Source organism: Corylus avellana, chromosome 7 (genome assembly GCF_965113065.1).
Source record: "Corylus avellana chromosome 7, dhCorAvel1.hap1.2, whole genome shotgun sequence".
Lineage (NCBI taxonomy): Eukaryota > Viridiplantae > Streptophyta > Magnoliopsida > Fagales > Betulaceae > Corylus > Corylus avellana.
Window position 1 is genome coordinate 23,816,727 of NC_142496.1, and position 23,579 is coordinate 23,840,305.

The 23,579-nt window shown below is 37.8% G+C and overlaps 2 protein-coding genes and 1 pseudogene across 3 annotated transcripts; 2 read left to right on the forward strand and 1 right to left on the reverse strand.

The window, feature by feature from the left end:
- The first annotated feature begins 378 nt into the window (after positions 1–378).
- Positions 379–4,798, forward strand: LOC132184455 (uncharacterized). Its single transcript, XM_059598097.2, has 6 exons — positions 379–704; positions 1,070–1,202; positions 1,348–1,451; positions 2,941–3,112; positions 3,212–3,352; positions 3,446–4,798. Exons 1-6 carry the CDS (start codon positions 655–657, stop codon positions 4,520–4,522), a joined length of 1,677 nt encoding a protein of 558 aa, XP_059454080.2. The 5' UTR covers positions 379–654; the 3' UTR covers positions 4,523–4,798.
- A 738-nt stretch (positions 4,799–5,536) lies between these two features.
- Positions 5,537–19,302, reverse strand: LOC132184267 (somatic embryogenesis receptor kinase 1). The gene is made up of 9 exons (XM_088518574.1): positions 18,584–19,302; positions 14,968–15,111; positions 14,539–14,610; positions 14,352–14,423; positions 14,148–14,260; positions 7,467–7,598; positions 7,048–7,389; positions 6,259–6,653; positions 5,537–5,797 (listed from the first exon to the last, which is right to left on the reverse strand). The coding sequence occupies exons 1-9, from the start codon at positions 19,300–19,302 to the stop codon at positions 5,537–5,539; spliced, it is 2,250 nt and encodes a 749-aa protein (XP_088374700.1).
- A 1,230-nt stretch (positions 19,303–20,532) lies between these two features.
- Positions 20,533–23,137, forward strand: LOC148584695 (uncharacterized; annotated as a pseudogene). Its single transcript, XR_015912899.1, has 4 exons — positions 20,533–20,595; positions 21,208–21,465; positions 21,565–21,705; positions 21,799–23,137. The product of XR_015912899.1 is annotated as an uncharacterized LOC148584695 (transcript).
- Positions 23,138–23,579: the final 442 nt, after the last annotated feature.

The following is a 23,579-nucleotide window of genomic DNA, read 5'->3' on the forward strand; positions in this document are numbered from 1 at the left end:
GAGATTTCAACTCCACGACACATCAATATCAATAGAATAATACTCAAGTAAATGATGTACATTTTCTTGTCTTTATATGTCAAGTAAAGTGAGATTTAATATATCAAAATCAGATTAAATTAAAGTTATTCACCTCACATTGCTAATAATCTAACGGTATGTTATATATTAGAAAATCAGCGAAGCTTACTTGTTTGAACAAATAGAGACAGTCTAAGACTTGATTGAACCATAAAAATTACCTTACATTTATTATCCAAATTACAGTAAAATTGATGGGATATCCTTAAAAATCCTATAGATGTGGTAAAAGGTTGAGCTTTGGCACTCAAGCAAGTTAAAATGTAACGTCATTATTTGTATGAATACCCCATGACCCATGTAGACGCAGGTTCCCCAGAAGGATCCCGAAAAAAATTGTCCCACAATTGAGAAAGCCAGCGGAGCTCCGCGCGTCCACACCTGCCATTTGTTTTTCTTTTTTTGGTTACCTTCCCTCCTAAGGAAACAGACACCGCGTCTGGTCCGTAGCAACAAGCTCCACTCCCTCTTCTTGTATTAGAATTATCCGGTTGCCTCTCTTCCTCAATTTCCAAAGATTCAATTTTTTTTGCGCGATTTGGAATCAGGGTCTGATTGTGATCTAACTGAGTCATGTCGATGCTCGACTCCTTCTTCAACAAGGGCTTCAAAGCTGCCAAATGGTCTCTCTCTCAATTTTATCTGCTTTATATCAATTGATTTCTGATCTCTTTTGAAATATAACACTCAGATGCAAACTCTTTTACGTTTGTGTCGTGTACAACTATTGGGCATACGATAGTTAGAGTTTCCTTTCTGTGTTAGTTTCTCGGCTACTAAAAGGAGGGATCGTGAATTGTTTGAATAATCTGCGTACTGTTAATTAAATAAGAAGAGAAAAATTGGGATTTTTTTTATTGGTTCGTAAGCTTTTTGGGTTTGCAATATTGAAAGGTAATTCCTTGTGATATATATAGCAGTTGAGCTTTTTGGGTTTGGTTGAAATTTAATTCCTTGTGTATCTTTGATATATGTATGCATACAACAGTAAAACCCTACTGAAATTGACGATTCCGAGGATAAAGTTGCTGAGGAACAGGAGAGAGATTCAGATAAAGCAGATGCGCCGAGACATTGCCAAGCTTCTTGAGACGGGTCAAGAAGCCACAGCTCGCATTCGGGTAATAACTGCGTGTAGATGTTCTTTATCAGCTTTCTTTTTGCTACAAATTTTTATATGCGAAGTATGTGAACCCCTTGCCTTTAAATTGAAAGTGGAAAAATCAAATTCTTGGTGGTAATGATTTGTTGAAATTTCACTTCCAGGTCGAGCATATTGTGAGAGAAGAGAACATGATGGCTGCTCAGGAGATCATTGAGCTGTTCTCTGAGCTTATTTCCGTCCGCCTTCCAATTATTGAATCACAAAGGTTTTAAATTTTAATCAAACAAATTGCTCCACTTGTCTTGTATTATGATTTTTGCTTTTTGTTTACTTGGTATTTTGGCTGAGCATTGGATACTACCTAAAGTTGTTATCCCATCATACAAGGATCATAAAACAAAGAGTTAATACTAGTCAATGTGTGCTCAACACTATTGAAGGTCTGACTATTCTGTTTTTGCCAAATGATCCACTTCAGACGAATAGGAACTGCACTCCACATCCTGTCCCTCTAGGAGCCACCCAATTTCCCCTTAAGTAAAAAATATGTGTTTGTTTAAATTTTTTAACATCAAACCAAAAACACTTGAATCTGTTTGAAAAGATTCAAAGTGTCATATAAATAGTCCATTGTAGCAAGTACTTTTATTGATATCATCAATCAAAATTTCCATACTTTAGTTGACCAGTATACTTGATCACCATAACCCCCTTCCTTGCACAAATGCACACATAGACAAAAAGAAAAGCAAAAAACAGAAGAAACAGGGAGTAAAGAGGAACACAAAAAATACTTTCTGTATAAACATGGATATGTACATAAGGAAACAGTAGTTGGTAGATGTTATGCCCATGGTTTTTTTGTGAAAATGTGTTCAATATGTACTACATCATTGTACTTTTTTAGACTTTCGTGCTGCTACTTTACCTTTGAAACTTGTGACATGGAGCTACATGTATTGGCTTTTTAATCATTAGTCCAGCTTAAATGTTAGAACTGACTTTCAAGGAGGAGTTTATTACATTGGATCAATTTTCACCGGATAGATTTAAGGTCGTCATGTGCTAGGACTTACAAGAAGCTGAGCTTATTCATTGCTGATGGCAGCTTAGCAGTGGTCTAGTGGGCTCCGCAGATAATGTTGGGACTGAACATGTTGCTTCACCACCTGAATTGATGTAGTTTGGTGGTTATGACCTTGTGGGTATCAAATCCATCTGGTCACCAAGCCATTGGTTGTGGGAAGCTTTATAGATTTTACTTTGTGTTTTGGTTTTTGAAGAAGCATTTGATGAGCCCAATGAGTTATATTTGGTTTTAATGGAGATTTCCTGCAGTTCATGCTGTTGATTTGTCTGTGATTCCCAATATTCCCTCCATTTGGCATAATTCCATGATATCAGCTACTTCATTGGTTAAGTCAGCATTCAAATTTCTTATAACCTCTCCATAAATGGTCATTGGTTATCTTTTTGAATTTCCTGGGGCTCTTCAGTAGTTCATGCCGTCAATTGTTTATGCTTCCCAATATTCCCACCATTTGTTTCTGCTAATCTCATGAATGCTATTGCGTATATATGTGTGCTGCTTGATTTGTTAGATTCAACAATTAATTTCTTGTAAACCTCAAACAAAAATTCTAATACTCATTAGAACCTTTCTAGTTTTTTTTTTTTTTTTCTATTCAAACGAGAGCATACTCACAGTTATTACTCAACCTATCTTCAGTAATTGAATATTCAACATTTTTCAGGGAATGTCCTCTAGATTTGAAGGAAGCAATATCAAGTGTTTGCTTTGCAGCACCAAGATGTGCCGATCTACCAGAGTTGCTGCAGGTTCAAATGCTATTTGCAACCAAATATGGAAAGGAATTTGTATCAGCTGCATCAGAGCTTATGCCAGATTGTGGTGTTAATCGCCAGGTTTCATGCACCCTATCTTTTGGTTTGACTTAATTGTGAGGATAACTTTTATTTACTCCTGTATCCGTTTATGACATCTTCCTCTGAATTGTACTGCAGTTAATAGAACTGCTTTCAGTTCGTGCCCCTTCACCCGAGAAGAAACTAAAGCTTCTGAAAGAAATAGCTGAAGAGCATGAGTTAGATTGGGATCCAGCAGCCTCTGAAACTGAGTTTTTCAAAACTCATGAAGATTTATTGGTCTGTGAAATACTTGCCTGCCTCTTACTCTTATCTATTTTCAAATCCTTTGTTATCTCTCTTCCTCCCTCACATGTTTTATTTTCTTTTCAGAACGGCTCAACACAGTTTGTAAGTGGGTCTAAATTGCCCCTTCCTAAAGAAAAACATGATGAGGCATTGTATTCTACCACTGAACAATCATACAAAGAACAGCCAGAATCTGATTCCGGCTTTGATGCATTAGATCTTCCTGAAGTTCCTAAGGTATCATTACAGCCAAGTGCAAGTGTTGCTTCAGCGCCAGCAGTGGTCCCATCTTTTCAAGCTGCTCAGCATCCTATTATTGGTCATGAATCACCAAAGCATTCTGGAGTTATTGAAAATTCGTCACAGGAGCCGCATTTAGAACCTGAGGAAGTGATGCAAGAAAGATCAGTGGCGAACAAAAATGAACAACCTAGTGTTCCAGCTGGTGTTGTGGAAGATAAACAATTTGTGCCATTTATCTCTGCTCCATCCCTATCTTCTGCATCATTTTCTGCAACACAAAGTAACCCACCAGCCACATCATTTATCTCTCCCCCATCCCTATCTTCTGCATCATTTTCTGCAACACAAAGTAACCCACCAGCCACACTCTCAAGAGCAAAAAGTGAGGCCAACGTGGATTTTCAGGATGTCTTGGCTGCAGCTCAGGCTGCTGCAGAAAGTGCAGAACGTGCAGCAGCCGCAGCTCGCTCAGCAGCTAGTCTTGCACAGGTCAGAATTAATGAGCTCACCAAGAAAAGTAGTGACCAATTCCTTGAGAATAGCTCTGAGGAGCGGTTTGATAACGATATTCCTGACCAGTCGGGAGCCAATGAAAATCCACATTATGATCATCAAAGCTTGTTTGGCAATTCCAATGATGTTGTTGTAAATTCCCCTGAGCCCCAGCTAGATGATGAAGACTCCCAGAGATCAGAGACATCAAGTTTTGACACGCTCAAAGTTGATTTTGATTCCTCTCTTCCCAATGATCATGGTTTTGAAAATGAGCTTGCTCGTCACCACCAGCCCCAGAGATTGCCTTCAATGGATGATGACCCGTATTTCTCATATCCGAACTTGTTTACATCACAGAATCCAGGTCTTGGATCTGCTGCTCATTCTTCCTCAGATAATTCCCGATCCACCCATGAGGTCTAAGTTTAATTATGTGCCCATGAGGCCTTTGCTCATCTTTGTTTCAAGGTCTTACTGTTGAGTGGATGTAACCTCCAGTTATGGTTTTTCTTTTTCTTTCATTTGTAAAGAGCGCAGTTATAATGTTATTAGATGTTATAGGCGTGTAATTTGCGTCAAAAGGTCTCCCTCCCTGTGTTTATGAACATGTAGCCATCAAGAATATTCAACTGCTTTTGCACTTGTTAAACTGCCCTTGATGGCTATGCTAGAGTATGTTGAGTGTGCAACATTTTTATATTGTTTTTGTCAACAAACATTGATTGCTGTGATCATAATGACATCTGGTTATTCATGTTGTAAGAATTTTTTTGGAGATTCTTACGACCCAGAATTGCATGCTTTTAACGGTTAAGTGAACTTGGAAAATGGAGGTCACTTGCTGATTAAATGACAGTAAAGAGGAGAATGTGTATTGTGTATTTCATATGCAAAGGCAGCTATAAGGGCAGTCTAACAAGATTAGCAATACATGAAACTCCGCAACCGCCATTCTTTCATATTGTTAGATTGATGTTATCTTCAAATTCAAAAATGGAGGTTGCTTACTGGTTAAACGTCGTTTTGATCGATCGCAGTGGCTAGAGGTAGAGGGTGTGGCATGTGGACGTAGGTTGGGTCTCATGTGATCGATCGGAAGACTTTATGCATAGGAGGAGGCGGAATGGTGGCCCTCGACGTATATCTGCAGTGGCCTTCGCAAAGGAGGTAAGTGTAGGTAAAAATTCGGTGGTATCTATTGAATGGGAAAACGTAGCCTTTATTGATAAATGTAATGGTTTATGAGATTAGGCAACGCAATTTTTTTATTTTTTTTATTTTTTTTTTTTGTATTTTTTGAAACAGTTGAACTCCAAAGATTCCCTTCTGAAATGATTCACTTCGTCCCCAGTTTGTGGGCTAAAATAACACATCATAATCAAATTAGAACAGCAATTAAACATGCAGTGCAAAAAGATATTAAAAGAGCCACAAGCTTCATTTGAGCAAAAACATCAGGGCTTCGTGAAACTGCACCTCGAGAACTTCCACCTTCTGCCACTCATCCCATCTCTCTGCCAAGCCGTCACCTTCAAGCATTCTCACAACTTCCGACATCTTCGGCCGGTCCATTGGGGAGCCTTGAGTACAAAGCAGCGCCACCTGGATTAGCTGCTCCACCTCAGCTTCTACGTAATTATTCTGGAGATCAGGATCAACTAGCATTTCTAGTTTCTTCTCTTTCAGTAGTCCTTTCACCTGAGAAAGAGTATCATTGGTGACCTTACAGCACTTCTAATCAAGATTCAAAATTTACCTACTGGGTTTCTACAGGGACAAGTTTTGTTTTGCTAGGTTCAAGAAATCACACTCAGCTGACTCCAAGTTTGTCTTCCTTGGTTTCATACATTAACAAGGGAATATATATGTGAATAATTCATCAAAATTCTTCACTTTTTGGCAATTCCCTCGCCGGGCTAATAAACTTGGTTATGTTTTCTTTTTCCTCCAACGGTATATAGAACAACAATTCAGTATGAAAGATGTGCAAGCAAAACCTCTACAGCAAATATTTTTCTTTCCTCATTTCACTTGAGATTTATTTCCTTTTGGTACATAGAAGTAGTCTTCTTAAAGAAATGCCTAAATATTCCTAACCTACAATCAAAATAAAATGGAAGAGGAAAGTGATTGAACCAATACAGTGCATATATACATACCCAATCAAGCAGCATGACATCATCATCATTTGCAAGCCGAGTAGGATCAAAAGCCCTCTGCCTAGTGATTAGCTCCAGAAGCATAATCCCATACCCAAAAACATCAGTCTTCTCAGATGACTTCCCGGTAGAGAGGTACTCTGGAGCTATATGCCCAATTGTGCCCCGTACAGCGGTTGTCACATGGGTATCCTTGTAGTCCATACGTTTAGCCAACCCAAAGTCCCCAACAACAGCCTCAAACTCCTCGTCCAATAAAATGCTTGCAGCTTTTACGTCACGATGAATAATCTTTGGGTCACAATGATCATGCAGATAAGAAAGGCCCCTTGCAGATCCCAAAGCAATCCGCTTCCTTGTGGGCCAATCAAGGGGTGGTTGAGATGGTGGGCGTTCTATAGGAATATATAAACAAAAAAAGGTGAATAGACTTTTCTTTTATATTGGCAAGTTACACACGCACCCAATGGGACTAGAACCCACGACCTCACCCTCTACCTTGCTACGAAGGGAGGAAGTACCATTTGAAAAATACAAAAATACAAAGGTCATTTCTTCTGGTAGGTTGTGAAGTGGCTGACAATTATAACTCACTATATACTTCATTATTTAGCATTTTATTGGAAAGAGATATACACATGAAATTATAAAGAATAAAAAAATTGCGAGGGTGAAAAGTTGAAATCTGATAATAGGCAGAAGAATTCCACCCAAAGAGACAAAGGAAACAGTCTATGCGGAAGCAGTAAAAAATATCATAAAAATGTAGAAACCACTAACAAGCTATACCTCTTAAACATGATGCAACGCTTCCGTTAGCCATGTAAGGATAAACAAGAAGCCGCTCAGTTGGTGTCATACAGAAACCTCGTAACCGGAGGAGGTTTCGATGCACAGCCACGCTGATCATCTCTACTTCTGTTTGAAACTGCAGCTCACCACCAGGTGTAAGCTCTTCGTTCAGTCTTTTTACAGCTACCAGTGAACCATCTGCCAGACGACCTTTGTAAACCTTCCCAAATCCACCCCTACCCAGAATGTTTTTGTTGCTAAAACTATCTGTTGCAACTTGTAATTCTCGTAGTGAAAACCTTTTAAGCTGCCCCAGATGGACTTCTGGATCCTCCTCAGCTGAAAATAGATGTAAAGAGGTGACGATCTATCCACCAAACAAGTTAAACACATCCAACATTAGTTAAATCACTAACCAGGCACATCAAAGAAAAAATCTTGAGGTTTCCTTCTACGCCACCATGCAAACGCAATTGTAGGGGCTGCAAACAGTAAAGCAGCACCTGCAGCAACTCCTCCAGCAATTGCCCCAGTGGCACTATTCCCACCTGAAATGTGATGGAAAAGAAATATTAGAACACTCGTTCATATCTCCTTCTGATATGCCCCCATATACATAGCAACTGCCTAAAACATAAACATGGATGATCAATGAAATAGATGTAATCCACCAAAATTTCTAGCCTAATAGAACGGGTTACTCGCCAATGCATTCAAATTAGGAGTTGAAGTTCATCTGAATTTTGGAACTAAAGTACTTGTAAAAAAAATGGTACCAAAGTTCTTGAAAATCAATAGCATTGAAGAAAAGAAGAAGCAACCTATGCAAGATGCAATGCAATTGACATGCAGACGGAGGACCAAAATGAACATCACCACTGGTTGTGATGTTCATTTTGGTTGCTATATAAACAATAAAAATTTAATTTATTTTTAAAAACAGAAAATTAAAAACAAAAACAATAAAAAGGGAAGCATGAAGTAAAGTTTCTTGGTTGCTATATAATAAATTAAAATTTAATTAAAAACTACCACTTAAATGAGATCTCAAATGGACGTTGACAACGGTAGATCAATGAAAGCATGTAAACAGCAAAGCCAAAATCAGATTTCAGAAACTGAGAGCGATCATGCGCCCACCCAAAAAAAAAATTATGCCTCAGGAATAAAGGGCTGTAAACGAGCCGAGCTTGGGCGAGCGTAGGCTGCTCAATCTCAACTCGTCTTGCTTATTCACGAGCTCGAGCTCGTGACGGGTTCAAAAAACTGTGTTTGACTCTACTCGCCAAAAGGACTTTCCTGTCCAAGACCGAGCTCGAGCTCGGTTCATAGGCAAGCCGAGCCCCTTATCGGGTACTCGGCTCGCCCGCCCGTTACAGATTGTAGAAGGAATGCTCTACACAAAAATCACCAAGAAAATCGTAAATCACAGAAATAAACACTACAAAAAGAAAATTCAATTTTTTTATGAATCTTTACCCACTGCCACTTCTCCTCTTTCTCTTTCTTTCACCGTGGGTGTGCAACAAAACCCACCAAAATAATTGTCAAAAATTCATACAAAACTCACCAAGAAAATCATCAAGCACATAAATAAACACTAAAAAAATTAATCTTTGTTTTTATGAATCCTTACCCAGATCTCCTCTTTCTTTCACCATGGGTGTGCATGTGAGGAATGAGAAGAAGAGAGGGAGGGCATGAGTGAGGCGCTGAGGCGCGTGAAGGGGAAGGAGGGGGAGATAAGAAAGAAAGAAAGCAAAAGAAAAGAAAGAGGGGACATAAAAGAGGAAAGAAATAGAAAAATATATAAGTGGGTGGCCTGTTGGGAAGCGCGCGGGGGGGGGGGGGGGGGGGGGGGGGAGGAGAGGAGAAATGGAGTAGACTGACTAGTTGCGTGAGCTTAGGGAGAAAGGGATGTATGGTTGGAAAGCTCCCGGAAATTGCAGAAGAGTTCCATTCATGAGGAGGCTTTTGCAGATGTTGTTGAGCAACTGTCGGCTGGTTTGGACATGGAGGAGATGCAGCTTTTTGCAATTATAGCACGCCAAATTTGGCTCCGTCGAAATGCATTTGTGTTTGGGAGACCGTTACTTGAGCCAACTGAAGTGATTCGCAGGGCACGGGACCAAATGTCCGCTTTTGAGAGGGCAGAAACTGGACGGTGCAAGCTTCAATTATCCTCAAGAAACCATGCAAACCATACATGGCAGAAGCCACCTGAAGGTTTCGTAAAGCTCAATTGGGATGCTTCCATAGATGATCGACGAAGGCGCATTGGGATCGGAGTGGCGGTCCGAAACTCTGCTGGAGCCCTCTTAGCTTTGTTGTGTGTGTCCAAAAATATGCAGACAGATCCTGGGACGGCAGAAGCTCTAGCGGCGTGGCATGCAGCTAAAATCACACGAAGGATGGGGTTGACACAGGTGGTTCTAGAGGGAGATGCATTGGAAGTCATAAATATCCTCAAGATGGAAGGGGGCTGGCTAGGCAGATATGGGCAGGTCATAAGCGATGCTAAAAATATTTTGGGACACTGTATTCAGTGGAGGGTCAGCCATATTTATCGTGAAGGTAATAACGTAGCTCACAGTCTTGCCAAACTGGCACTATCGCTAGGGCAGGATATGTTTTGGGTTGATGATTTTCCTTTATGTATTCGAGATCTTGTATACACTGAGCAAGGCTCGATTTAATTCAATCAATACTACTAGCTTCAAAAAAAAAAAAAAAAAAAGAGTTTAGGGAGAAAGGGAGAAAAAAGAGAAAAAATAAGGGGAAACTTCAGAAAACCCCCTGAAGTTCCAGCCGATTTGAAATACCCCCTGAATTTTCAAAACTCTCATTTAAGCCCCCTGAACTTCCGTTTTCTCTCACTTTGGACCCCTTTAACATTAAATTACGTCGTTTTGAATGTTTTATACCCATTTTACCCTTCCCCAAAACTACGTCGTTTTGTGTCCTAAAATTACCCAGCCTAAAACGACGTCGTTTTAAGCATTAATTTTTTTTTTAAAAAAAAAAAAAAACTGAAGCCACCCCCTTGGCCAAAATGGGGTGGCCGAACCACCCCATTTTTGGCCAAGGGGGTGGCAGAGCCACCCCCTGGCCGGTCTGGGGGTGGCCGGACCACCCCCTTGGCCAGGCCACCCCCAAAAAAAAAAAAAAAAAAAAGGGGATGGGGTGTTTTTGGGGGTGGCCGGACCACCCCCAAGGGGCTGGGGGTGGTTTCGGCCACCCCATACGGCCGGTATGGGGTGGCCGAAACCACCCCAGCCCCTTGGGGGTGGTCCGGCCACCCCCAAAAACACCCCATCCCCTTTTTTTTTTTTTTTTTTTTTTTTTTGGTCAAGGGGGTGGCCGGACCACCCCTTGGCCATGGGGGTGGTTCGACCACCCCCAGATCGGCCAGGGGGTGGCTGTAGCCACCCCCTTGGCCAAAAATGGGGTGGTCTGGCCACCCCATTTTGGCCAAGGGGTGGCTGAAGCCACCCACGGTTTTTTTTTTTTTTTTTTTAATTTTTAAAAAAAAAATTATGCTTAAAACGATGTCGTTTTGGGCTAGATATGTGTTGTGATTTTAGGACACAAAACAACATAGTTTTGGGGAAGGGTAAAATGGGTATAAAACATCCAAAACGACGTAGTTTAATGTTAAAGGGGTCCAAAGTGAGAGAAAACCAAAGTTCAAGGGGTCTAAGTGAGAGCTTTGAAAATTCAGGGGGGGTTTTTCAAATCGGCTAGAACTTCAGAGGGGTTTTCTGAAGTTTCCCCAAAAAATAAATAAAGAAAAACGGGGGTGAGAGACAGCTTGCGTGGCTCTAGTCTCTAGAAAAGGTTTTCCCCTTATTTTTAAGTAAACGACATTAATACCCATAATGTTTTAAAATTACAATGCATTACAATAAAATGCAATTTGACCCCAATTTTACAGTAATTTTCATGCTTAAAACAAATAAATAAATAAATAAATCATTAAATATAAATCTTGTTAAGAATACAAGTTATACTATAATCATATGATTTAGTAATCAATTGATCGTGTGATATAATCATATATATTATAATGATAATACATTAATACTTTAATTGTGGTTACGAGTAACACATTGTTTAATCCAATGTCAATTACTTAATTTGATACTATATGAATCACACTATCATTGTACATAAATAATATGATTAACTTTATTAAGTATTTGAATTGTCATTTAATCATATGATTTTAAAAAAATATATGGAACTTCCCTTGAATCATATGATTAAGTATTGATCTTATACATTTATATTATTCAATATGCATATATGTATAATTATAATTTATAACATATATAGACTTAGAAAGTTTATAACATACATTGAAACTAAGTCTCTAGGCACTTAATTATTGTAATAGTATGAATTTGTATATTTATGTCTTATATCATATTATATATGTATAAATATTTGTTACTATATAATCATATGATTTATCATCAATTGATCATGTGATATAATCATATAAATTATAATGATAATATATTAATACTTCAATTGTAGTTAGAAGTAACACATTGTTTAATCCAATGTCAATTACTTACTTATCATACATTAAAATTGGAACTAAGTCTATAGTACTTAATTGTTGTATTAATATGGATTTGTATACTTATGACTTATGTCATATTATATGTGTATAATTTGTTAGTATATAATCATCAATTGATCATGTGATATAATCATATAAATTTAGTGATAATACATTAATATATAAATTGTGATTTAACTTTTCAAAAACAAATTGTGATTTAATGATCAATTGATCATGTTATAAGTATAAATATTATCACTATTATTATTATTATTATTATAAAAGGCAGTTAGCGGGCCACCCGCTTTTTTACATAAAAGGAACCTAAATACTTTCGAAACACCAAAGAAATAGTAGCATTGAACTTTATGTGATGATTGATTTGATTGCGTTAAGTGTTTAGTGAAAGATTTTGTTTTATTTTGTATTCACAAACCTTATGTAATGATTGATCATATGATTCATATTAATAATATCATCATTTTTTTGTTTCTTAAGATATCATTAACTTATCAACAATATCATCTCATGCTATCAATTCCAAATTTTCAACGACAATGTGAATACTTAATTTGTGACTATAGGAGTAATAGGACATTACATACATTGTTAATTTGTTATTGTCAATTGTAAATTTTTAATGCTAATCATTTCATTTGGGATTATTCTAACCATATTGTCATTGTATATGATATGAATTATATGAATGCCGTCTCTTTTCTCTCTAGCCACTAGAGAGAAAAGCGAAATCCTTCAGCCACATAGGGGAGGAGGGTTGGCCGTTTGGCTGCCTTCCTCCTCCCCTCGTCCTTCTCGCTCCGGTGCTAGTTATTTACCTGATGCCCTAGCCTCGGTGCCTCCTCTCTTCCCCTTCCTTGCCGCTCCTTTCCCCATCTGTTTTTCTCTGTTTTTGCTCCTTCCCTACCACTTTTCTTCCCCCGCCTTTATTTTCTGCAACAGGCTCCTTGGCCTTGTTTTGGCTCTTTATGGATTCGAATTTTGTCTGTGGTTGCCGCCGACCTGTGTTGCCGCTTCATTGCCCACTATTAGGGTTTTCTTTCATGCGTCCCCACCACGTCGAGATCCCACGCCCCTTATGCGGCGGTTTCCGGCCTGCACGGGTCCGGCTCCCTTCCGGCTACCGTCTTCCCACTTTGTGCTCCTTTTTCCTTGTTTTTTTTCCTGTTTAGGTGGTTCCTTTTTTTTTTTTTTTTTTTTTTTCTTGTTTGTAGTTGTTTTCAGGTCCTGCTTTGCTAATCTTCTCTGCGCCTGTTCAACGCCCACCGTCCACTGTTGGGCCTTTCGATGAGTCCCCACCGCAATGAGCTTCCAACGCCCTTTCGGTTTTCGGTTCCCAGCATGTGCGTGATCGGAGTGTGCTGTTTCTTTTCTTGTTTTATTTCTCTGTTTTGTTGCTTCTTTAAGATGTATTTGTGTTTTGACGTGTGTTTTTTCCCTGTATGGTTTAATTTCCCTGTTTTGTTAGGCTTGTAATAAGGCTATTTCTCCTCTCACTCGATCTATGTCGCCTTCGGGTTAATTATTTTGGTCCAGACCTTTGAGTTGTGGATGTAATCATTATCCTGGCCTTCGGGTCGAGGAGGAAGAGTTTCAGCATGAGAGTCTTTCCGCTCTCAGGGTCGAGGAATAATTGTTATCCATGCATTTGGTTAAGTCTTTCTGTCACAGATCTAGTATTAAATCTGATTTTAGTCATGGGTTAGCAGATTGGTCTCGAATCTTGTACTAAACCTGGTAATCTTGTAGCTTTATGCTATGGTTGCTTCAGAGCTTTGCTCTGTGATGTAAGAGCGTTATGCTCGTGGTATTATTGAATGAAATATTATGTTTTTCTCAAAATTATATGAATCGATATGATTATATTAATATATGATTAAGTATCATGATTTTCATTTAATCATATGATTAATAATTCAAATTGTCTATTCAAGTTTCAACTATCATTAATTATTTGATCATTTAAGATACTTAGTGGTTAGGTCATTTGAAATATAACCATATGATTAACTTTTATCATTCAATTATATATTATATAGATACTTATAATCATAGATATAATTATATATTGTATACAAATTAATTATTGTTACTTAATCATTTTTTTGAGAAATACTTAATAATTAATATACATGGACTATTGTTAATTTGTTACTTAATAAATAATAAGTAATATACTATATAAGTTACTTCTATTAAATTAATATGTATATATAATAAATATTTACGAGCCGCGCTAATAAGCGAGTCGAGCCCTTATACGAGTACGTTCGCGAGCTTTAAACGAGCGAGTCAGGTTTTATACGAGTATGTATCGTTTAATAATCGAGTTTAGTTTTGTATCCACGAGCGGCTCATTTAATAATCGAGTCGCGCACTGGCCGAGCCCGAGCGGGTTCACGGGTAGCTTTGTTCGTCTACAGTCCTGTCAGGATGCAGACGTACTGAGCAAAAGTAGCATCAAGCATCATCTTAACTCTGAAATCCTAATGAGTAAGAGTGAGATCACCTGGTGTAGAAATTGGAGATGGTGGAACAAAAGGAGGAGGGGGAGAAAATGGAGGAGAGCCTGGGCAGGGGTGCCCAGTAATTGGGCCACAAAGACCCAGGTTGTTAGCAAAACTGCAAACAGGAAAACGAGTTATCAGCATACTCCTAAAAATCAAAGTCAATGGACACAACTACAGCTCACATAATTAATTAGCAACAAAACCTGATGGGAGTAAATAACGAAAAGGAGCCATTGTCTGGAACTACTCCAGAGAGATGGTTATTTGATAGATCCCTGCATTTGGAAAATGCAACATGAAAACATAGAATTCTTTCAATCAGAAAATGCCTCCACACACGCACACTAATGACAGAGATATATTGAATATTGAGATAATCTTGGCACTCACAGCACTTGCAGTGAAGAGATACTAGTCAATGACATAGGAATAGGACCCGTTAGGCTGTTGTTGTTAAGCCGACTACCCTCGCACAAACATTAGAAGAAAATATAATATGAAGATCTAAAAGCAATCAAGGAATGCTACACAAAATTGGAATCAAAATGAACTGGGATCATTACACATCAATAGGACTCTGTATCCAGAAAACTGAATGTAACATTCGTTCTGATATATATTTGTGCAACGTGGAACACAATTAGAATTTAAAATTGCATTCTCTCATTAGGTTGCCAAGAGCCCTTCTTTCAAAAAGAGTTCACTTATCTCTAGCCCCAACTCTAGAATAGATGATCCGAGAAGTACAGAAATGACACACTATGAGAAACAATTTACAAATACACCAACAACATGGAAAGAAAATTAAATAACACTCACAGAAATCTCAGTTTTGACAGCTTGCCCAATGAATCTGGGATGGGACTGGTAAAACTGTTCAAGTAAAGATCCAAGCTCACCAAGCTAGTAAGATTCCCTAGGTCACTGGGAATTGGTCCACTTATGTTGTTACTGTAAAGCTCCCTGTCATTAAAATTGGATAAATGACTTGTGCAAGAAATGGTTTAAAATAGCAAATAACGTCAACAGAAACAAATCAAAAGACTACCATCTAGTACAATCTTTATAAACCTAGTCAAAATCTAAATATAAAGTGACACAAAGAGGCTTTCTAGCTATAATTTGCGCTAAGAGCATGTCCCTCTAGCCTTCAATGGGATACGGCCTCGATAAAATTCACAAGTAATTAAAGTAATAAAACAAATGTGAACCTAACACTTTTCTTTGGGAATTTGTGCCAGTGTAAAACACTGCACTCTGTCTATTCTAAATTCAATAAACAGCTCAATAGATTAAATATCTCAAGAAATGGATGATGATGGATGAATATATCAAACTGAAAATATCACTTAGCAACAGAAATTAATGCCATCATACAGATTCAACAAGCAGATGATCGTGCTTCTCATTCTTAGATATATAAATACTCAATTTCATCTCATTATGACATCATCATACTCTGGAGCTGCAAGCAAATAGTACTTAAGTTGATAGCAAATTCCAAACTCAAGGCACAGCTAGATTAGTTGTAAGATCTCGTGGTTGGGAATTGGGATGAAATATCACCTTCACTTTAGTTGACCAGTATACTTGATCACCATAACCCCCTTCCTTGCACAAATGCACACATAGACAAAAAGAAAAGCAAAAAACAGAAGAAACAGGGAGTAAAGAGGAACACAAGAAATACTTTCTGTATAAACATGGATATGTATATAAGGAAACAGTAGTTGGTAGATGTTGAAAATTCTAAAAACGACTCCAAACGACACCAATGAGGGGGTTGAATAGGTGTATGCAAATAATACGCAGAATTAAAAATTAAACAATCATACAACCAAAATATGTAGAACAATAGATCACAGAGACACAAATATTTTGGTTACGAAGAGGAAACCATTTAGAGAACTCTCTAAAATGTAAAACCTCTCCGAGGCAGCCAAACCCAGGAAATCAATCAACTATAAAAGAATAAGGATTACAAGAAGTTCACACTTACAAAACCTTTGCAATTGACACTTCCTTGCATAAGACAAGCGACCCACTTGACTTCTACCGCAGTAACCCTTTCCAGAACATCTGGCACAATCCTTCTACTTGATCTCCTTTACCGGAACTCCGGTAGACTTCGGTTATATATGATTTGTGATGAAGACACAACCTTTAACTCTAAGAGAGACTAACCATAACACTCAATATCTTAAGCGCTCTCTTAGCACATGGAATTCTTATGTGGAATTCCTTACAATTTCGTGCATAACAGCTCTCTATATATAGACTACAAGAAAACCTGGTACTAGTTGAAATGGGAAGAAAAACTAGTTCTAGTTGGAATAGGATTCATCCAAATTTTCTTCCTTATCTTGCGAGACGATTTTGGCATAGCTAACTTTCGAATTTTGAAAATCTTATTTCACAAAGATTTGTATAATTTTGTGTTAGCTTTCCAATGCCGCTGGTTTCACCTCAATCCGATTCTTTAGCCGAAAGTTATGGTCCGAATACTGATACATGTGCAGGATACGAAATTTAATCAAATCCTATTTTAACTCTAATTAAAGAATTCCGATTTGATTAAACTTAACGATATCATATAGGTCTTCTATTATGATTGGTTAAGCTTAACCACATCTTCTAGGTCTTCTCTTGACACAACACCTCGTGTATGCACTGCTGACGGGATTGCAGATGAATGTATTTTGTCACTGAATTTGGCAATTCAAAACCCAACAAACTCCCCTTTTGACAATTCTGTGACAAAATTTACAAGTTATATCTGAATAGATAACTCCTGTTTCCTGAAACACTCACAAAACATATTAAACGTATGTGGAATAGAAATACCCAATGTACCAATAATATAACAGATTTGAATATAATATAATCATGAATAGCTCACCAAATCAGTTAAAACACAAAACAAATATCATTCATAGATGCAACAAGTATATCAAAATCAAAATCAAAATCATCTATGGTGTTCTATCTATTCCCAATCTGCACTCTCTAAAACTTTCTCTCCCCCTTTTTGTCATGAATGGACAAAGGGCAGTAAAATACCAATAAGCCCAAGGAAAGTCAGAGAAACATAAACAAAATCAAAACTATGAATGCATAATGAGTGAAATGCAAGAGCATGATAAAAAACAATTCTCCCCCTTAGTGAATGACATAAAAAAAATGAAGAAAAAAGTCAGATTTTTTTTTTTCTCAATATAAGACTTGTTATGTCAAATACACTCACATGATAAAACATAAAAGACTCATGTATTAAGCAATGATTATCTGGTAATATCTCAAAATGTCCAAAATATACATGAGAATAAAAAAATATGAAACAAAAGTTTTTTCAACACAAGCAAAGCAACATGTTCCACTCGACCCATGCTTGTGTGTTGTGTGTGAAAGCTAACCATCAAGTAAGTTTAAGAACTTATACGGTAATGGGATAGGCTAGCAAGCAAAAACTTAAATTACCTCATGGGAAGATTGACATGTATATCTAAACAAAAGTCAAACCTTGCTAGGGCCGTGTCACCCTCATCTAATACACTTCCCATGCAGTAGTAGCACATACTCAAACATTGTCCGGTAGTGACTGTCTCTTTCCACAATGAATATGGTCACGACTATTTTTATAGGGACAAGTTGAGCACAAATAAGACATAATGAAATAGATTCCTTTTGGAATATGTTCATATGTTTTCTTGTTTCACTATTTTTTTCTTTGAGAGAGTGTCTTTAATCATTTACTGCTTAAACCAAATTAGAGGAATGCTGGAATTTTTAGGTCCTAGGTTCAACTAGCATTTGGTCAATTTGATAGACACAACTAGTCAATCTTCTTCATATGGTTGCCTAACATAACTCACCCTTAAGGCCAAATTCATACTCAATTTAAGCTTAAATGTGCACAAGAGTTCAAGCATAGGTAAAATGTACCATAGAAGCATAAGCTTAGGCCAAAAAAAAATCAGTCCATTAATAAATATTCATCCCATGTATAGTAAGCACATTTTGAGATATAAGGAATTGGATCCATGAAGTATACATGAGAAATTTATGGACTATCAAGGTGCATATGACAAAAATAAGGAGACAACCTAAAAACTATATTTTTGTCTTTTTGAATTTTTTTTTTTAAATAAAATGCACAAAATTAATGCAATGCATATATATGCAAAACTGAAATTTAAAAACAAACAAACAAACAAAAACAAAAAAAATAATAAATGCAATGCAATGCAATGAATGCTACATGCTCTAGGATATGAAGAAATATGCAAGACAACCAATCCTAAGCATGTTATGGACCACCTTACTTTAGGTGAGTTCACTACCACTCCCCCTCAAAGGGTGAATGGTATCGACCTTCCTAACCCAAACCTTCTTAACCCTAGGTACAGATTTATGACTCTTGTCAAACTCATCTAACCTAGATAACACTCCCTTCATCATTATGCATAGCCCCTCAAAACCTTTCCTAGAATATGAATTCTCACTCTTATGCTCACGAGGTCTCAACTTAAAACAGTTAGGTCGAATATGACCAACTTTTCTACAATGATGGCAGGTAGGGACAAATTTCGGAAAAGCTTGTCTCATATGAGGAGGGATATACATATACTTAGATCTAGACAAACATGACTCTACACCACCTTTTTCTTTCTTAGGAGCAGCCTTTTTATTCCAAGGTCTTTGGGATTTCAACTTAGAACAATTTGGTCTAATATGACCAATGATCCCACAATGGTGGCATGTAGGAACAAACTTTGCATGAGTTTGTTTCCTTGAAAGAGCCTTGAATTCGGGCTTCACACAAGTATTCATACAAGAAGTTTTGCCCTTATCCAAGCAAGCTATATTGGCTTTGACTTCTTCAACTTTCACATGCTTAACAAACAAATTTTTTCTTTCAGAATTAGAAGCATGTGAAGTAGAGGCACCCAATTTATCAATAAGCATAGTATTTTCAGATTTCAAAGAGTCAATTAAGGCATGTGATTTAGACAAATTAATAACCAAAGACTCTTTCTCATGCTCAACATCATTAAGCTTTTTAAGGGAAATTTGATGATGATGAGTTAATTTAACAAATTTCTTAAAGAGCTTGTTATAGGCCATCTGAAGGTCAATCTCCTCATCAGAATCCATGCTAAGGGATTGAGGAGTATTCATAGCAAAGGAGTCAAGGATCTCACTCAGGAATTTAATCCAAACAAAGTGAACCCGCTCTGATACCAATTGAAAATTCTAAAAACGACTCCAAACGACACCAATGAGGGGGTTGAATAGGTGTATGCAAATAATACGCAGAATTAAAAATTAAACAATCATACAACCAAAATATGTAGAACAATAGATCACAGAGACACAAATATTTTGGTTACGAAGAGGAAACCATTTAGAGAACTCTCTAAAATGTAAAACCTCTCCGGGGCAGCCAAACCCATGAAATCAATCAACTATAAAAGAATAAGGATTACAAGAAGTTCACACTTACAAAACCTTTGCAATTGACACTTCCTTGCATAAGACAAGCGACCCACTTGACTTCTACCGCAGTAGCCCTTTCCAGAACATCTGGCACAATCCTTCTACTTGATCTCCTTTACCGGAACTCCGGTAGACTTCGGTTATATATGATTTGTGATGAAGACACAACCTTTAACTCTAAGAGAGACTAACCCTAACACTCAATATCTTAAACGCGCTCTTAGCACATGGAATTCTTATGTGGAATTCCTTACAATTTCGTGCATAACAGCTCTCTATATATAGACTACAAGAAAACCTGGTACTAGTTGAAATGGGAAGAAAAACTAGTTCTAGTTGGAATAGGATTCATCCAAATTTTCTTCCTTATCTTGCGAGACGATTTTGGCATAGCTAACTTTCGAATTTTGAAAATCTTATTTCACAAAGATTTGTATAATTTTGTGTTAGCTTTCCAATGCCGCTGGTTTCACCTCAATCCGATTCTTGAACCGAAAGTTATGGTCCGAATACTGATACATGTGCAGGATACGAAATTTAATCAAATCCTATTTTAACTCTAATTAAAGAATTCCGATTTGATTAAACTTAACCATATCATATAGGTCTTCTATTATGATTGGTTAAGCTTAACCACATCTTCTAGGTCTTCTCTTGACACAACACCTCGTGTATGCACTGCTGTCGGGATTGCAGATGAATGTATTTTGTCATTGAATTTGGCAATTCAAAACCCAACAGATGTTATGCCCATGGTTTTTTTGTGAAAATGTGTTCAATATGTACTACATCATTGTACTTTTTTAGACTTTCGCGCTGCTACTTTACCTTTGAAACTTGTGACATGGAGCTACATGTATTGGCTTTTTAATCATTAGTCCAGCTTAAATGTTAGAACTGACTTTCAAGGAGTTTATTACATTGGATCAATTTTCACTGGATAGATTTAAGGTTGTCATGTGCTAGGACTTAGAAGAAGCTGAGCTTATTCATTGTTGATGGCAGCTTAGCAGTGGTCTAGTGGGCTCCGCAGATAATGTTGGGACTGAACATGTTGCTTCACCACCTGAATTGATGTAGTTTGGCGGTTATGACGTTGTGGGTATCAAATCCATCTGGTCACCAATGCCATTGGTTGTGGGAAGCTTTATAGATTTTACTTTGTGTTTTGGTTTTTGAAGAAGCATTTGATGAGCCCAATGAGTTATATTTGGTTTTAATGGAGATTTCCTGCGGTTCATGCTGTTGATTTGTCTGTGATTCCCAATATTCCCTCCATTTGGCATAATTCCATGATATCAGCTACTTCATTGGTTAAGTCAGCATTCAAATTTCTTATAACCTCTCCATAAATGGTCATTGGTTATCTATTTGAATTTCCTGGGGCTCTTCAGTAGTTCATGCTGTCAATTGTTTATGCTTCCCAATATTCCCACCATTTGTTTCTGCTAATCTCATGAATGCTATTGCGTATATATGTGTGCTGCTTGATTTGTTAGATTCAACAATTAATTTCTTGTAAACCTCAAACAAAAATTCTAATACTCATTAGAACCTTTCTAGTTTTTTTTTTTTTCTATTCAAACGAGAGCATACTCACAGTTATTACTCAACCTATCTTCAGTAATTGAATATTCAACATTTTTCAGGGAATGTCCTCTAGATTTGAAGGAAGCAATATCAAGTGTTTGCTTTGCAGCACCAAGATGTGCCGATCTACCAGAGTTGCTGCAGGTTCAAATGCTATTTGCAACCAAATATGGAAAGGAATTTGTATCAGCTGCATCAGAGCTTATGCCAGATTGTGGTGTTAATCGCCAGGTTTCATGCACCCTATCTTTTGGTTTGACTTAATTGTGAGGATAACTATTATTTACTCCTGTATCCGTTTATGACATCTTCCTCTGAATTGTACTGCAGTTAATAGAACTGCTTTCAGTTCGTGCCCCTTCACCCGAGAAGAAACTAAAGCTTCTGAAAGAAATAGCTGAAGAGCATGAGTTAGATTGGGATCCAGCAGCCTCTGAAACTGAGTTTTTCAAAACTCATGAAGATTTATTGGTATGTGAAATACTTGCCTGCGTCTTACTCTTATCTATTTTCAAATCCTTTGTTATCTCTCTTCCTCCCTCACATGTTTTATTTTATTTTCAGAACGGCTCAACACAGTTTGTAAGTGGGTCTAAATTGCCCCTTCCTAAAGAAAAACATGATGAGACATTGTATTCTACCACTGAACAATCATACAAAGAACAGCCAGAATCTGATTCCGGCTTTGATGCATTAGATCTTCCTGAAGTTCCTAAGGTATCATTACAGCCAAGTGCAAGTGTTGCTTCAGCGCCAGCAGTGGTCCCATCTTTTCAAGCTGCTCAGCATCCTATTATTGGTCATGAATCACCAAAGCATTCTGGAGTTATTGAAAATCCGTCACAGGAGCCACATTTAGAACCTGAGGAAGTGATGCAAGAAAGATCAGTGGCGAACAAAAATGAACAACCTAGTGTTCCAGCTGGTGTTGTGGAAGATAAACAATTTGTGCCATTTATCTCTGCTCCATCCCTATCTTCTGCAACACAAAGTAACCCACCAGCCACATCATTTATCTCTCCCCCATCCCTATCTTCTGCATCATTTTCTGCAACACAAAGTAACCCACCAGCCACACTCTCAAGAGCAAAAAGTGAGGCCAACGTGGATTTTCAGGATGTCTTGGCTGCAGCACAGGCTGCTGCAGAAAGTGCAGAACGTGCAGCAGCCGCAGCTCGCTCAGCAGCTAGTCTCGCACGGTCAGAATTAATGAGCTCACCAAGAAAAGTAGTGACCAATTCCTTGAGAATAGCTCTGAGGAGCGGTTTGATAACGATATTCCTGACCAGTCGGGAGCCAAAGAAAATCCACATTATGATCATCAAAGCTTGTTTGGCAATTCCAATGATGTTGTTGTAAATTCCCCTGAGCCCCATCTATATGATGAAGACTCCCAGAGATCAGAGACATCAAGTTTTGACACGCTCAAAGTTGATTTTGATTCCTCTCTTCCCAATGATCATGGTTTTGAAAATGAGCTTGCTCGTCACCACCAGCCCCAGAGATTGCCTTCAATGGATGATGACCCGTATTTCTCATATCCGAACTTGTTTACATCACAGAATCCAGGTCTTGGATCTGCTGCTCATTCTTCCTCAGATAATTCCCGATCCACCCATGAGGTCTAAGTTTAATTATGTGCCCATGAGGCCTTTGCTCATCTTTGTTTCAAGGTCATACTGTTGAGTGGATGTAACCTCCAGTTATGGCTTTTCTTTTTCTTTCATATGTAAAGAGCGCAGTTATAATGTTATTAAATGTTATAGGCGTGTAATTTGCGTCAAAAGGTCTCCCCCCCCTGTGTTTATGAACATGTAGCCATCAAGAATATTCAACTGCTTTTGCAGTTGTTAAACTGCCTTTGATGGCTATGCTAGAGTATGTTGAGTGTGCAACATTTTTATATTGTTTTTGTCAACAAACATTGATTGCTGTGATCATAGTGTCATCTGGTTATTCATGTTGTAAGAATTTTTTTGGTGATTCTTACGACCCAGAATTGCATGCTTTTAACGGTTAAGTGAACTTGGAAAATGGAGGTCACTTCCTGGTTAAATGACAGTAAAGAGGAGAATGTGTATTTCATATGCAAAGGCAGTTATAAAGGGCAGTCTAGCAAGATTAGCAATACAAGAAACTCAACAACCGCCGTTCTTTTTTTTATATTGTTAGATTGCTGTTATCTTCAAATTCGAAAATGGAGGTCGCTTACTGGTTAAACAACATCCTTTTGATCGATAACATTACCTCTTGTACATAGAGGCTGTAATGAGAGCCAAAGACAGTGGCTAGAGGGTGTGGCATGTAGGTTGGGTCTCATGTGATCGATCAGAAGACTTTACGCT